At 48.8% G+C, this 16952-nt stretch overlaps 1 protein-coding gene across 2 annotated transcripts in view; it reads left to right on the top strand.

The window, feature by feature from the left end:
• The window catches only part of LOC140427857 (suppressor of tumorigenicity 14 protein homolog), a 100218-nt gene that overhangs the window by 31590 nt on the left and 51676 nt on the right, over positions 1 to 16952 (top strand). For both annotated transcript variants that reach the window (XM_072513650.1, XM_072513649.1), the window contains exons 9-10: positions 3838 to 3935; positions 4476 to 4588. In XM_072513650.1, coding sequence (XP_072369751.1) covers positions 3838 to 3935; positions 4476 to 4588 — 211 coding nt within the window. The remainder of the gene's footprint in view (positions 1 to 3837; positions 3936 to 4475; positions 4589 to 16952) is intronic.

Below are 16952 nucleotides of genomic sequence, written 5' to 3'. Positions count from 1 at the left end.
GCCAGCAAATGTAGTTGGCTAATTAGCTGATTTAAAATTAAATTATTGTATTTGAAAATTGAACTAACATTAACGTGAAGTATGCCCAAAAAAGTTATTTCCCTCTCATCTGTCCTGATCATTTTCTATCGCCTCTTTTTAAACTCTAGTCTCTATCTGTATCCCCTTCCTGATGCTAATGTACTTTCTGAAGTGTTTTCCAAAGCAAAATCTACAATATTCATCCATGGGATGTCACTGGCTTGCCTGCATTTATTGCCCATCCCTAATTGCCCTTCAACTGAGTGGGTTGCTAGGCTATTTCAGAGGGCATTGCTGTGGATCTGGAGTCACATGTTGGCCAGACCAGTTTAAGGATGGCAGATTGCCCTCCCTTAAGAACATTAATGAACCAGATATTGTTTCTGACAATTGACACTGGTTTCATGGTCATTCATGGTCATCTTTAGACTTTCAATTCCAGATTTTTATTGATTTCAAATTGCACGTCTGCTGTGGTGGGATTCAAACCTGGGTCCCCAGAGCCCTACCCTGGATCTCTGGATTATTAGTTCAGTGACAATGCTCCTACACCGCCACCTCCCCTCAATAAGTATATAATTGGAACTGTTTTTTACAATCGCATGCTCTCGCACAAATGCACTCAATTCCTTGTTAAAAACACTCATTATATATCAGTAATGCTTTTGAAATCTGGTCCCTTTCAAAAACATTTGGGGGGGAAAAAAAGTTATTGAAGAGAAAGCTGATGAAAATTACTCCACAGGTGTTTGTGATTGAATGGTATTGAATTAATCTTTGGAAAATAGTACAATGCACATGCATTACCAAATTCAGTTCATCAACTCACAATACTGGATAAAAATGTAAAGGGTCGCTTTTGGGAGTGGGTGGTCTTTGTTAAATCTTTGAAGAAGTTTAAAGGCACAAAAGACAATTCAGTTGATCAATGCAATCATGTTCTTGTGAATTATATATTTGAGTATTATTACTTTACTTAAACTCTCATTTTGCACATTAGAAATTACAATTAGAAAACATTGGCTGAAAAAAAATCATATTGCATTTTAAGCAGTTTATGGGAGCTCAGTGGGTAGAATACAATCACCAGGGTGATGTTTCCCACTATGAAAAGCAACTATAATGTGTCACATAAGATACCTTTTACATTGAAAAGTCCAGGACAATACAGGCTGGTTAGATGGGTTACCATGGGTGGCACGGTAGCACAGTGGGTAGCACTGTTGCTTCACAGCTCTAGGATCCCAGGCTCGATTCCCGGCGTGGGTCACTGTGTGGAGTCTGCACGTTCTCCCCGTGTCTGCGTGGGTTTCCTCCAGGTGCTCTGCTTTCCTCCCAACTAGTCCCGAAAGACGTGCTGTTAGGTAATATGGACATTCTGAGTTCAGGCGCCAGAATGTGGCGACTAGGGGCTTTTCACAATAACTTCATTGCAGGTGCCCTGGTTTCCTCCCACAGTCCAAAGATGTGCAGGTTAGGTGGATTGGCCATGCTAAATTGCCCTTAGTGTCCAAAATTGCCCATAGTGTTGGTTGGGGTTGCTGGGTTATGGGGATAGGGTGGAGGTGTGGACCTTGGGTAGGATGCTCTTTCCAAGAGCCGGTGCAGACTCGATGGGCCGACTGGCCTCCTTCTGCACTGTAAATTCTATGAAATCTATTAATGTAAGCCTACTTGTGACAATAAAGATCATTATTATTAGATGGGCAGAAGAGTGGATTGGATTGGATTTGTTTATTGTCACGTGTACCGAGGTACAGTGTAAAGTATTTTTCTGCGAGCAGCTCAACAGATCTTTAGGTACATGAGAAGAAAAGGGAATAAAAGAAAATACATAATAGGGCAACACAACATATACAATGTAACTACATAAGCACTGGCATCGGATGAAGCATACAGGGTGTAGTGTTAATGAAGTCAGTCAATAAGAGGCTCATTTAGGAGTCTGGTAACAGTGGGGAAGAAACTGTTTTTGAGTCTGTTCGTGCGTGTTCTCAGACTTCTGTATCTCCTGCCCGATGGAAGAAGTTGGAAGAGTGAGTAAGCCGGGTGAGAGGGATCTTTGATTATACTGCCCGCTTTCCCCAGCAAATGGAATTTAACCATGAAAAGTGTGAGGTAAGGCATTTTGGGAGGACAAGAAGGCAAGGAAATATAAAATAAGTGGTCAGACCATAGGACATACAAGGGATCAAAGGGACTTGATGTACATGTCCACAGATCTCTGAAGACCGCAGGACAGGTAGTTAAGAAGGAGTATGGGATTCTTGCCTTTATTAACTGAGGCATTGAATATAAGAGCAAGAAAGTTTATGTTGCAGCTGTATGAAACGCTGGTTAGACCTCAGCTGAAGTACAGTGTGCAGTTCTGGTCAACACACTATAGGAAGGAAGTGATTGCACGGGAGAGGGTGTAGAGGAGATTCACCAGCATGTTGCAAGGGTGGAGTTTTTCAGCTATCAAGAGAGAGTGGATAGGCTGGCGTTGTTTTCCTTGGAGCAGAGAAGGCTGAGGGGGAACCTGATTGCGGCGTATAAAATTTTATGAGGGGCATAGATACAGTGGACAGGAAGGCACCTTTCCCCTTAGCGGAGGGGTCAATAACCAGGGGGCATAGATTTAAGGTCATGGGCAGGTTTGGAGGAGATGTGAGGAAAAACATTTTCACCAGGAGGTGGTTGGAATTTGGGACTCAGTGCCTGAAAGGGTGGTCGAGGCAGGAACCATAACACATTAAGAAGTATTTAGATGAGCACATCAAATCATAGATTATCATAGAATTTACAGTGCAGAAGGAGGCCATTCGGCCCATCGAGTCTGCACCGGCTCTTGGAAAGAGCACCCTATCCAAGGTCAACAGCGCCACCCTATCCCCATAACCCAGTAACCGCACCCAACACTAAGGGCAATTTTTGGACACTAAGGGCGATTTATCATGGCCAATCCACCTAACCTGCACATCTTTGGACTGTGGGAGGAAACCGGAGCACCCGGAGGAAACCCACGCACACACGGGGAGGATGTGCAGACTCCGCACAGACAGTGACCCAAGCTGGAATCGAACCTGGGACCCTGGAGCTGTGAAGCAATTGTGCTATCCACAAGGCTACAGTGCTGCCCCGAATGCCACAGCATACAAGGTTACGGGCCAATGCTGGAAAATGGGACTAGAATAGTTAAGTGCTTGATGGCCGTTGTGGACATGATGTGCCGAAGGGCCTCTTTCCGTGCTGTAAAACTCTGATTCAATGACTCCTATCACACCATAGCCTGCCGTAGTAACACATACTGGTGGCACGTATCATGTGTTTTCAATAAAATCCCCCACAGCGTAATCTATGATTTGGAAATGCCAAAGTTACAAAATTCTAGCAATATTGTTCTTTTAATCAAATTCACATATGTTGTTTCTTATCACTTATGCAATATGATTTAATTGTCTTGAGGTTAACTGAGCCTATTCTGAAAAACAAAATGTAATTTCTACTGAGGGATATCAGTAAATGAAGATTTAAAAAAAACCAAACCAGATGATTTTGTATTTCCCCTCCATTGTTCTAATGATATTTCCCATTCTCGACTTCAGGAAAGCCATAATTAAAATACACTTAACCTGGAAGCACATGACTATTTTTCATATTGGGACTCTCGAACAAGGGATTGAGGAACTTAATGTAGAGGAGAAGATTTGGGATAAGCAGCCATGTCCTCTGTGATTTTAGCCTGCTAAATGGTATCCAAGTATGAAGTATGTAATTTTTAGCTTCAAATACTGACTTTGAGATAAAAATGAATTTGGTTCTTTCCCTCACAAGATTGTGGTGGTAACCGAATATCCTGGAATGGCTCCTTGAGCTCCCCCTATTACCCTCGTTACTATCCTCCCAAAGTTGACTGCACGTGGACCATCACTGTGAGTAGCAATAAGGTTTTATTAATTTAAATTCTCCCCTCGGAACGTAAACAGGAAAAAGCCTAACTAGTCCATTGTTTTACAAGGGAAACAAGTCTAACCAATAATATCTTCCAAGATAAGAGTACTCAGAACTTGAGTTCAAGTTATTCTTTTGTTCAAGTTATTCTTTTGTTGATAACTTACTGACTAAGGAGAATGTCTCTTATTCTGAAATATCTTTGTTACTTATAAGCTCAGGAAAGGACTTGCACTTATATTGCCATATTTTGTGATTTCCAAATGTCCCAAAGCACTTTTTAGTCAATTAAATAGTTTTGACGTTTAGCCACTGTTAGGAATTCTATCATCTTGAAATTTGGTTACTTGGAAAGCCTGATCTAGACATTGTTCGTATTCTGCTTGAAACAGTGACTGATATATAGCTGGATATTTAAATGTATTTCCTCAGTCACACTTTATGCATAGTTGGTAATCATGTGAAGTTAAGCATATAAATTATTGGTTGAATATAATAGCTGTTATGTCATTTCTTAACAGACACCTGCTGTAGGATATATTATTGCTCTTTCTGTTATTGTTTTGGAAATCCAAGCGGGATCCCAAGGCTCAAGGAATTGTGACAAGGACTGGTTGGAGATCGAGGGGATCAGGTGAGACAAGTAGAATGTAGAGCTTCCTGTACTGCATCTATACTGAAAAGCGATAGTCTGGTCAAATTGGGATCCCTAAAAGGATAGAGGGATTCAATAGGGTAGATACAGAGACACTGGCCGGAACTCTCCGGCCGTTGGGATTCTCTTTTCCTTCTGGCAGTGCAGCCCCGTCCATGGGTTTCCAAGCGGCATGGGAAATCCTATTGACAAGTGGTGTGAAGAGAGAATCCCGCCGCCAGTGAACGATGTGCTGCCGAGAAGCATGCGGCTCGGGGACCGGAGAATCCTGCCCATATTTCCTCTGGTAGAGACATTAAGGTTAAGTGGGTGTGATGCGCAATCAATTACACTCAAGACGAAGTGATTTCATAACTGAAGGCTTTAATCTACTAGAACTCTTTCCCCAGCAGCTTCGATACAGAAAGTGAAGGCTGCTGGGACGGCACCATCTCATATACCCCGCCTTCAGGGTGGAGCTACGTAATCCAGCCAATGGTAGACTCCTGGGTCTAACCAATGGTCATCAGCCTCTCAGGTACCGCAATACCTGGTACTACCACATTCACCCCCTGTTAAAAAAGAGTCCGGCGGGGGTGGTGGTCAGTGGTAACAGTCGCCTTTAACATGGTATGACCAGGTATGGAGGTACCGTGCTGTTGAGGATATTTACAAAGTTCACAGTTAGAGTCACGGCGAAGCAATCAGTCGATCGGGTGGCCTGGTCGTCCTTCTGGGCTTCGGTGGTGATTCTGGTGGGGGCCCCGGTGGTTGCGACTCCAGGAGCGTGGTATCGTCCTCCCTGGCAGCTTCGTCACCCCTAGGCGGCGCTGTCGGGGCAAAAGGTTGACACGGTGGGGGGGGGGCCTGTAGGGAGCGTCGGTGGGTGGGTGGGCCTAGGCAGGAGCGGCGGGAGTACTGACACTCCAGTGAGGTGCTGTGGGGAGGGGGCAGGCAATCGTTCGGGCGCGTGGGGTTCCGGTGGGCGCCAGGTCCCGAAGGGAGACTGTATCTTGCCGGCCGTCAGGGAACGCCACGTAGGCGTACTGGGGGTTGGCGTGCAGCAGGTGGACTCTCTCGACCAACGGGTCCGACTTGTGCGCCCGCACGTGCTTCTGAAGCAGGATGGGTCCGGGTGTCGCTAGTCAGGTTGGGAGCGAGGTCCCGGAGGAGGACTTCCTGGGGAAGACAAGGAGACGTTCATGAGGTGTCTGATTTGTGGTTGTATAGAGCAGTGACCGGATGGCGTGGAGAGCCATCGGGAAGGACATCTTGCCAGCGGGAGACTGGGAGATCCCTGGACTGTAGAGCCAGTAGAACAGTCTTCCAGACCGTTCCGTTCTCCCTCTCTACCTGCCCGTTTCCCCGGGGGTTGTAACTGGTCGGCCTGCTCGAGGCGATGCCCTTGCTGAGCAGGAATTGACGCAGTTCGTCGCTCATAAAGGAGGACCCCCTATCACTATGTATGTAAGTGGGGAACCCGAACAGTGCAAAGATGCTATGGAGGGCCTTGATGACGGTGGTTGCGGTCATGTCGGGGCAGGGGATGGCGAATGGGAACCGGGAGTACTCGTCAATCACGTTCAGGAAGTACGTGTTGCGGTCGGTGGAGGGGAGGGGGCCTTTGAAGTCCATGCTGAGGCGTTCAAAGAGACGGGAAGCCTTTATCAGGTGCGCTTTCTCTGGCCGGTAGAAGTGCGGTTTGCACTCTGCGCAGATTTGGCAGTCCCTGGTGACTGACCTGACCTCCTCGATGGAGTAAGGCAGGTTGCGGGTCTTGACAAAATGGAAAAAGCATGTGACCCCCGGGTGGCAGAGGTCCTCGTGGAGGGATCGGAGGCGGTCCACTTGTGCAGTCGCACAAGTACCGCGGGACAGGGCATCAGGAGGCTCGTTTAGCTTCCCCGGACAGTACAAGATCGGACGCATCGCTCTCGACCTGGAAGGGGAGGGACTCGTCGATGGCGCGCATCGTGGCTTTTGCAATGTCTGCTTTGATGCGGCTGAAGGCCTGGCAGGCCTCCGTCGACGGGGGGAAGGTTGTGGACTGGATTAGGGGTCGGGCTTTGTCTGCGTAGTTGGGGACCCACTGTGCATAATAGCTGAAGAACCCGAGGCAGCGCTTCAGGGCCTTGGGACAGTGAGGGAGGGGGAACTCCATGAGGGGGCGCATGCGCTCAGGGTCGGGGCCTATAACTCCACTTCGCACTACGTAGCCTAGAATGGCTAGACGGTCGGTGCTAAACACGCATTTATCCTTATTGTATGTCAGGTTAAGGATTTTGGCGGTCTGAAGAAATTTGCGGAGGTTGGTGTCGTGGTCCTGCTGGTCATGACCGCAGATGGTGACGTTATCCAGATACGGGAACATTGCGCGTAAGCCGTACCGGTCAACCATTTGGTCTATCTCTCGCTGGAAGACCGAGACCCCATTAGTGACACCAAAGGGAACTCTTAATTGATAGAGCCGCCCATCTGCTTCGAAGGCAGTGTACTTGCGGTCACTATTACGGAGGGATAGCTGGTGGTAGGCGGACTTGAGATCCACCGTGGAGAAGACCTTGTATTGTGCGATCCTGTTTACCAGGTCGGCTATACGGGGAAGAGGGTACGCGTCCAGCTGCGTAAACCTGTTGATGGTCTGGCTGTAGTCAATGACCATCCTATGCTTTTCCCCGGTCTTTACCACCACTACTTGAGCTCTCCAGGGACTGTTGCTCGCTTCGATGACCCCTTCCCCCAGCAGCCTTTGGACCTCTGACCTGATGAAGGTCCGGTCCTGGGCACTGTACCGTCTGCTCCTGGTGGTGACAGGTTTGCAATCTGGGGTGAGGTTCGCAAACCGGGAAGGCGGGTCGACCTTAAGGGTCGCGAGGCCGCAGACAGTAAGGGGAGGTATAGGGCCGCCGAAATTAAAGGTCAGGCTTTGCAAATGGCATTGGAAGTCGAGCCCCAGGAGGGTAGTCGCGCAGAGGTGCGGCAGGACATACAGTCGGAAATTGTCGAATTTCCTGCCTTGGACAGTGAGGTTCGCTAGGCAGAACCCCTTTATCTCAACCGAGTGTGACCCGGAGGCCAGGGAGATCCTTTGATTTACAGGGTGGGTTACAAGTGAACAGCGCCTTACCGTGTCGGGGTGAACAAAGCTTTCCGTGCTCCCAGAGTCAATCAGGCAAGACGTCTCGTGGCCGTTGATGAAGACCGTCGTTGTAGCTGTTGCGAGTGTCCGGGGTCGACTTTGGTCCAGTGTCACCGAGGCCAGGTGAAGCAATTGCGAGTTCTGATCGGGCAGCGTGTAGTCGGCTGTGCTGGGGGCCTGGGGCCCCATCCAAGATGGCGTGACCCATGGGTCGCACATGGTGCCCGGGGATGAACAAGATGGCGGCGGGGATGAACAAGATGGCGGTGGCGATGGACAAAATGGCGACGCCCACCCGTCCAGCGTGGTGTCCGGGGGGCAAGATGGCCGCGCCCGTGGGTCGCACGTGGCCCTACGATAGGGGGGTGGCGGTGAGCGCTGGCCGGTTGGGGCCTGAAGGGGGGGTTGCCGTGGCGGTCCATATTCGCTGGAGCCCGCGACCACGGCGCAGGCCTGGCAGACCTCCACAAAGTGTACCTTCTTGCTGCACCCTTTGCAGGTGGCGTGGCGGTGCGGGGCAGCGCGGGCGGGGATGATTCGCCTGCCCGCAGAATAAACAGCGGAGCCCGGTGGCGTTAGCGGGCCGTCTCGTAGCGCAGGCCTGCGGCGTCAGGGGAAGGTCTGTGGGGCTGCCGCTGCGGGGTACCACGCAGCCCAGGGGGCCGCCGCGCGGTCAGGCGCATAGGACTGCGCGTTTCTGTAGGCAACGTTCATGGACCCTGCCAGGGCCCGTGCCTCTCTAAGTCCGAGAGTGTCCCTTTCTAGGAGTCATCGGCGGATATCTGGGGAGCTCATACCTGCTACGAAAGCATCCACGATTAAAAGTTCCGTGTGCTCGCTCCCCGAAATTTGCGGGCAGCCACAGTTTCGGCCCAGCACCAATAGCGCCCGGTAGAAATCTTCCAACGATTCTTCGGGGCTTTGCCGTCTAGTCGCAAGCAGGTGACAAGCATAGACCTGATTTACAGGGCGGATATAATGTCCCTCTAGTAGTTCGATCGTGGTATCATAGTTCACCGCCTCCTCGATAAGGGGGTAGATTCCAAGGCTGACCCTTGAGCGCAGGAGATGCATTTTCTGTCCTTCTGTGGGGGTGCCTCCGGCCGTCTCGAGGTAGCCTTTAAAGCACTGCCAGGACTGCAAGAAGGTCCATGAATCCTGGAGGAAGGCAGGTCCTTAAGCAAGCAGGTTTTGGGCCGTTTACGGAGGAGGGCTGGGGTGGGCAGTGGGATGCTATCTTTTATAGAGCAGACGGGTAGGATGAAAGGTGTGGGGCACTACCTTAGGGGGACAGATGCCAAATGTGCAAATGGCATCCCCCCCCCCAACCCACCTGAAGATAGTATCCCATTCTTTCTTGCCCCTTTTGTCACAACACCCTGGGCTAGTGCGTTGTCAATTCCAGCCCCACTTTACCCGGAGTTGCAACCCGGATGAAATTAGATTTAATTTCATGGAGCAGGAGATAAAAGATGGGATTGGGAGGATGCAGTCGGGGAAGGTGGCAGGGCCGGATGGGTTTCCAGTGGAATATTATACGAAATTCAAAGATAAGCTGGTACCGCTGATGGTGGGGATGTTTGAGGAGGCGATTGGGAAGCGAGTGTTATCACAAACTTTGGGGCAGGCATCGATTTTTCTGTTACTTAAGAAATATAAGGATCCGACGGAGTCTGGGTCGTGCAGGCTCATACAGACGCAAAGATATTGGCGAAGGTACTGGCAGAAAGGCTAGAGGAGTGCCCCCCGAAGGTGATAGTTGAAGATTCGATGGGGTTTGTGAGAGGGACGCAGCTCTTTTCAAACATTAGGAGGGTATTGAACGTGGTTATGGCACCAGCGGAGGGGAACGAAACAGAGGTGGTTGTGGCACTGGACGCTGAGAAAACGTTTGACCGGGTAGAATGGGGGTACTTGATGGCAGTTCTGGACGGTTTGGGATTGGACCGAGATTTGTGGACTGGGTAAAGCTACTAAATAAGGAGCCAAGGGTGAGTGTACACACAAATAATATCAGCTTGGAATACTTTCCTTTCCACCGTGGGACTAGGCAAGGATGTCCTATGTCCCCCCTGCTGTTTGCAGTTGCGGTTGATCCATTGGCCATCGCGTTAAGAAGTTTGGGGCTATGGAAAGGATTAGTGCGGGGGGGTGGGGGGAATAGACCATAGGGTGTCCTTATATGCTGATGACTTGTTATGTGTGTCGGAACCGAGTGTGTCAATAGGGGAAATATTGGAGCTGCTTCAGGTGTTTGGGGAGGGGGGGTGGGGTGCGGGGGCTGCCGGTCCGTAGGGCAGGGACTCGCTTTAGATACCTGGGCGTGCAGGTTTCTCGGGATTGGGGGGGCTCTGTAGGTACAGCATTTCTAATTTGGTGGGGAGGGTGAAAGCTGATCTGGCAAGGTGGGACAGTCTCCCTCTGTCACTGGCGGGTCAGGTACAGGCGGTTAAAATGAATGTGTTGCCAAGATTCCTGTTTATTTTCCAATGCCTGCCGATTTTCCTGCCAACGGCATTTTTTAGAGAAATTGAAGGGATGATTACCTCGTTCATATGGGGAGGGAAGGTGGCCAGAATTAGAAAGGTGCTGCTACAGAGAGGAAGGCAAGCAGGAGGTTTGGGTCTTCCAAATCTGATGTATTATTACTGGGCGGCAAATGTGGAGAAGGTGCAGAGCTGGGTCAGAGGGGTTGACTCCCAATGGGTCAGAATGGAGGAGAGATTGAGTAGGGGGTCGGGATTGAAGGCGCTAGCAACATCGCCGCTCCCGATGGCCCTGGGGAGATATTCAGGGAGTCTGGTAGTAATATCTATGTTGAGAATTTGGAGGCAGTTTCACCAGCACATTGGGTTGGGGGCAGGGTCAAGGGAAATAACGATTCGGTGTAGCCATAGAGTTGAGCCAGGGAAGTGGGATGGAAATTTTCAACAATGGGAGGAGAAAGGAATTAGGACACTAAAAGATTTGTTTCTTGGGGGTCGGTTTGCAGGATTGAAGGAGCTGGGAACGAAGTATGGGCTGGAGCAGGGGGGAATATTTAGATACATACAGGTTCGAGATTTTGCCAGAAAGGAGATCCAGAGCTTCCCAGTAGAGCCGGCTTCCACATTGCTGGAGGAGGTGCTGACGACTGGGGGACTGGAGAAGGGGGTAGTATCGGCGGTTTCCGGGGCTATTTTGGAAGAGGAGCAGGCACCGCTCGAAGGGATCAAGGCAAAATGGGAGGAAGTGTTAGGAGAGGGTATGGAGGAGCGGTTCTGGTGTGGGGTGCTCCGGAGGGTGAACGCCTCTGCCTCGTGTGCGAGGATGGGGCTGATGCAGCTGAAGATGGTATATAGATCACGCCTTACAAGGGTGAGGTGGAGCCGGTTCTTTGAGGGGGTAGAAGATGTGTGTGAACGTTGCGGGGGGGGGGGGGGGCGGTCCACAAACCACGCTCATATGTTTTGGTCCTGTCCAAAGCTAGAGGATTACTGGAAGGAGGTTTTTAGGGTAATCTCTAAAGTGGTGCACGTGAAACTGGACCTGGGCCCTCGGGAGGCCATATACGGGGTGTCGGACCAGCCGAGGTTGGAAACGGGTGCGGAGGCAGTTGTTGTAGCTTTCGCCTCGTTGATCGCCCAAAGACAGATCCGGTTAGGGTAGAGATCAACCTCTCCACCCTGTGCCCTGGCATGGCGGGGGGACCTGCTGGAATTCTTGACTCTTGAGAAGGTCAAATCTGAACTGAGGGGAAGATTGGAGGGGTTCTACAATTCATGGTCGTTATTCATTATGCATTTTCTAGAATTGGATTACATCGAACATTAGGGGTGTGGGGGGCTGGGAGGATTGGGGGGAGGGAGACTATCGAACATTAGGGGTGTGAGGTGTGGGGGGTTGGGGGAGGGGAACTATGTGTTAATGGTGACTCTGGATGATTCCTGATTTCTTTTTGTCATTTGTTTATGTTAACATGCGGACTAATGTTTGGGGGTTTGGTGGGAGGATGGGATAGTTGTTATTAATGTGGGGATTAACATTGCATTCGTTACTGATTGTTGTCTATTGGGTGTAAATTTGGGAGAAAATGTGAAAAAGGAGGGGAATAAAAATATTTTTAAAAAGAAATTAGATTTAATTTAAAATACCCGAGATCCTTGATTGAGCCCAATGTCACCAGGCTTGTACTGTTACAACACAAGTAACTTTTTATTATGTACAGTATTATAATTAAACAAGCAAAATGTAAATGACTATACCACCCTCTTCCCAACCCAGCCCCCCCTTCTTAACTCACCCCATTCTCTATATATTTATATACACACACACATACCATAGAGGGGAAAGGGTGGTGGAAACAGAAATAAAATATTAATAAAAATAAAAGACGAATACCTTTGATGCACTGGGATGACTTCCAGTCAATGTCTTTCTGAAGTTCAGGTTTTCATTTCAGTGGTACTTCCTTCTAGGCTTGAGATTATTTTTTCAACAAGGTTGTCTACCTTCTCTCCTGACCCATCTTCATTTTAGGTTTGCAGCAAAGGACGTGCCAGGTGCTCCCTGCTTTCAGAACTATAGATAGTTCTTTCACTTCAGCAAGCAGGAGAGAGAGAGCGTTTCTTTCACTTCCAAGGTCTAAACACTTCTGCTAAGTTCTCTGAGAAAACATCAAGCAGGAACCAATTACTGACCGTTGTCAGGCAGAACACTATCCCTGGCCAACCCACTGGTTGCCAGTTAACCAATCAATCCGTCTCCCTTCAAACCTGGTTCCTAACATCCATTCCATGCTGAGGAGTCTGGTTTCTACTCTCCAAAAACAAAACCTGGGAACAATGTCCTGACAAGCAGGCTGTTTCAACTTTGAGTCTTCTGCTTAAAGGCGCATCCCGATTATGCGTCCACGAACCAAAATAGTAAAATAACATTAAATAAATGGGAACAAAGGAAAAAGACAGGAATGACTCTTACATTTTAAAACATTTTTAAAAAATGACATGCCCACTCCCTCCTGCCAACCCATTTCAACTGTGTTATTGTGTTGGCAGCATATTATCAGGATCAATTGGCTTGTGAACAAGTAGAATTGCCCCTTGATTACTTATTTTAATATGATGGGTGGGCTACTGATTTCAGCAACCTGTAATAAGGGGGTGATCTCGGGGGTGGATGGGAAAGTGATGGGGTTGGCGCCCACCATAATTTATGTGCCCCTCCTGCTGAAAGCCTGCCCTGCAGGGGCATGTAAAATCCAGCCTCAGGAGTTGCTGAGGTGGGCCTTGGGATGAGTGAAATGAAGGACACAGCAAGTTTCTGCTGAGCATGGCAGAGAGAGGTGACCCTTTTTATCGAGCTGGGAATTGATTTGTTACACGTCTGCCAGAAGTGCAGCACAAAACTAAAGGGATCTATCTTGATTGCATTAGATAGTTAACCTTTCATTCAGTTATGTGTATTAGTTGCCTGTTTACTAATGGTTGGTCTATCATGATTTAAATTTGTTGCAGTAAAAGCCTTAAAACATGAAATTTTGTCCTTCGGTTTTTTCTGGTCGACCACAAAGAATTTTGGATATATATTTTTTTAAGTTATTGGTTTCTCCAGGGATCGTCATGCGAAGTAGAGATATTTGATGGTTGAAGAAAAGTATAAAGCAACACGGTAGCACAGTGGTTAGCACTGTGGCTTCACATCGCCAGGGTCCCAGGTTCGATTCCCCGCTGGGCCACTGTCTGTGCGGAGTCTGCATGTTCTCCCCGTGTCTGCGTGGGTTTCCTCCGGGTGCTCCGGTTTCCTCCCACTGTCCAAAGACGTGCAGGTTAGGTGGGGTGGACATGCAAAATTGCTCCTAGTGTCCAGAAAGATTGGGAGGGGTTGTTGGGTTATGGGGCTGTGGTGGAAGTGAGGGCTTAAGTGGGTCGGTGTTGTTGCTAACTTTTGGTTGGTTCAATTGGCTCTGTTTTATAACCTTTGCTCTAGAGTCGCCAGGTATCTTTATGATACCGCCACGAGGTTCAAGTTCAAGTAATGATCAATAACTCAACACACCAATTAGTAAGATTCAAATCAAAACACATTTATTATACACAGTAAATCGCTACTCATGCATAAACTCTACTTTCTAGGCTATTTCTATAACTAACAGGCCTATACTTAGCTTCGGACTGGCCCACCAGGTATGGGGAACAAATGGCCTTTCGTTCAGGTCCTGAGTCTGCGGGATTCAAAAGCTGGTATGGACTGGTAGCTAGGAGCGTCTATCTCGTAGCGAGCGTTGACTTGAGACTTATTTGCTTGGAGGCAACAAGACAGGTCACTGTCAAGGGTTGGTTCAAGTTGCTGAGTGACCCTGCCAAAGAAGGACGATTTGAACTTGGGGCTTTACTTTATAGTCCCCAGGGGCTTCCCGCCCTTCGGGGCGGACCCCGTACCTGGTTCCAAGTGATTGGACTACTTTCCGATCACTTGGATCGATTTCTCCAATGCTGGAGCGGTTTCCTGATCACTGGGCGGTCCTAAGTGTCCGTTGGCCTTCCTTTGTCTTGGCTCCTGCTGGCGCCGAGGAGTCTGGCTTGGCTTTGTTTACCTTAACTGTTGCCATTGAGCCTGGGAATCGCACATTACTATGTAGATGGCTGCTACATTACTATGCAGATTGCTGCTGGTTTCTGTGCTGTCTGATTGTTTTGCAGGTTCTAATATACATGATTTCTGTATTTGCTAGTCTTTGCCTGTGTTGGCTGAATTTCCCTTCAGCCTTTGCGGTTCTCCATTTTAAGTCGGGAAGTAGCCAACTCAGGTGGCTACAGTGTAGACTCGATGGGCTGAATGGCCTCCTTCTGCACTGTATGTTCTATGTTCTAACACAAGCAGTTGACTAGATATCACGGTCTTGAAGAAATCCATGAGCCACTTGCAGAGTTGTTAGAGGTGAGGGTGTAAGGGACAGCAGAGAGGATTTTAAGGAGATGGTTGGTTGAACCCTGGAGTTATACTTGCCCTCAAAACTCATCCTGCATTAGAGGGTAGTTTTGGCACAAGAGAATGAGGTCCAGTGGTGTTTGATGTGGTTGAGCCAGCTCTGACAATGAATGATAGAACTAGTTGTGCCAGGCATGCCCACTTTGCACCCCTCAGATTTGAATGAGTGAATAGCAATGAGAAATGGGAAGGATTTTGGGTGGGTTAAGGCTATTTAACATGACATGGGACAGATTAAGAAACTAAACAGATGCGGATGGATTGTGGCTCAGTGGTAATTTTCTCACCTCAAAGTCAGAAGGTTTGGGGTTCAAGTCCCACACGAGAGACAAATACATAAGATGATTGAAGGAGTGTTGCGCTACTGGAAGTGCTGCTTTTAGGTTGCGGTGTTAAATTGAGGCCCCATCTGCTCTCTTGGTTGGGCATAAAGATCCCATGGCACTATTCAAAGACAAGCAGGAAAGTTGTTCTTGGTGTCTTGGCCAATATTTATGCCTGAACAAAATTAACAAAGATTGATTATCTGGTTATTATTAGTGTGTGGTTTGTGGGTCCTTGTGTGCAAATTGTTGCATTTCTTACATTCCAACAGTGATGATTGAAAAGTACATAATTGGTTATACAGCACTTTGGTAAGTTCTAGGGTCTCGAAAGGTGCTTTATAAACAGAATTATTTCTTTATCCTTGGACGTGTCAGAGGCGAGATGTCTTTTGTGGCTTTTTCACAGTGAGCAGTCAGCAATGCCATCTCCTGGAGGCTCCAGTAGCAAGTGCTGGTAAACCAGAGAAGCAGTATTAATTAAAGAGTGTCAGACAAATCTCTTAACAGCTCAAAGAAATTACCCCCATACCTAAGCATCATTCCCGTAACAGCCTCCCCAAACAGGCGCCGGAATGTGGCGACTAGGGGCTTTTCACAGTAACTTCATTTGAAGTCTACTTGTGACAATAAGCGATTTTCATTTTTTTTTCATTTTCATTTGATGGAAAACATTTAAATTTGCCTTCAAATTTTATCACATGAACTGGTTGAGAGTTGATTCATAATTATACACAAACTAAACCAGCCAGGGTGACAGGCATTTTTTCCAAATAAATGTAATGTTCAGATAAACTACTTGCTTCATATACCTGTACCCTTCCACACCATCTGTGATAGGGTTCTGTCATCATTTGAAACACTTGAATTCGTCCCTGGTGACATCTAGGACATTGTAATTGTGGCGTTTCCCTTTCTCGAATCATCTATTTCTAGTTACACAATTGTATCTAATATTGCTTTTTCCTACATTTTCATGTAGGCCAATCCACCTACCCTGCACCGCAGCAACCGTGCCACGCTGGCACGCGATTCACCGAGGAGCGCAGAACCGGCGCCGTTTGGCGCGGTGCCGGTCGCAGGCTGCTGTCTGTGGCCGGGCTGCTGATTCTCCGGCCTTGATGGGCAGAGCGGCCGTGCGGAAACGGCAGAGTCCCGCCGGCGCCGTCCACACCTGCTCGCAGCCGGCGGGAACTCTGCGCGCAGGGTCGGAGGGCGGCCTGTGTGGGGGGGGGCTCTTTTATCGGGGGGGCCTCCGATGGGGTCTGGCCCGCGATCGGGGCCCACCGATCGGCGGGCCGGCCTCTCCAGCCCCGGCCCTATTTTGTTACGTGGTCGGCCCCTGAACCCCCGCGCCATGTTGCGTCGGGGCCAGGCCACACGCATGCGTGGGTTGGCGTGGCGCCACTGCACAAGCACAGGTTGGCACAGTGCCCAGTTGGCGCCGACTGTGTTCACGACGGCGCGGACACTCTGCCTACCTTTCGGAGAATCCCGCCCAACAAGTTTCCTCGGTCAGAATCTTGAAAGAAATTAAGGGACAATTTAGCGTGGCCAATCCACCTACCCTGCACCTCTTTGGGTTGTGGGGGTGAGACCCATGCAGACATAGGGAGAATGTGCAAACTCCACATGGACAGTGACCAGGGGCCGGTTTTGAACCCCAGTCCTGGGTGCCGTGACGCAGTACTGTTAACCACTGTGCCACCGTACCGCCCCTATTGAAACAATCTTGATGATGGTTCTTGCTTCATTGCAGTGCAAAGATAGTTTATGGTCAACTTTAACTTTGAAATAGAGTGGGTACACAAATGGGAGTTGCTAGAAACACATCCAGGCATACAGTGCTGACATCAGCAAAACTGGATAAAGGCAGTCTCTATTCCCCCACCTCCCCATCAATATTATTGCTCGGTATTTCACTGTTGATATT

This window comes from Scyliorhinus torazame, chromosome 8 (assembly GCF_047496885.1).
Source record: "Scyliorhinus torazame isolate Kashiwa2021f chromosome 8, sScyTor2.1, whole genome shotgun sequence".
In the NCBI taxonomy this organism is placed as follows: Eukaryota; Metazoa; Chordata; class Chondrichthyes; order Carcharhiniformes; family Scyliorhinidae; genus Scyliorhinus; species Scyliorhinus torazame.
Note: the sequence above shows the minus strand (reverse complement) of the source record. Positions and strands in the feature narration are given on the sequence as shown.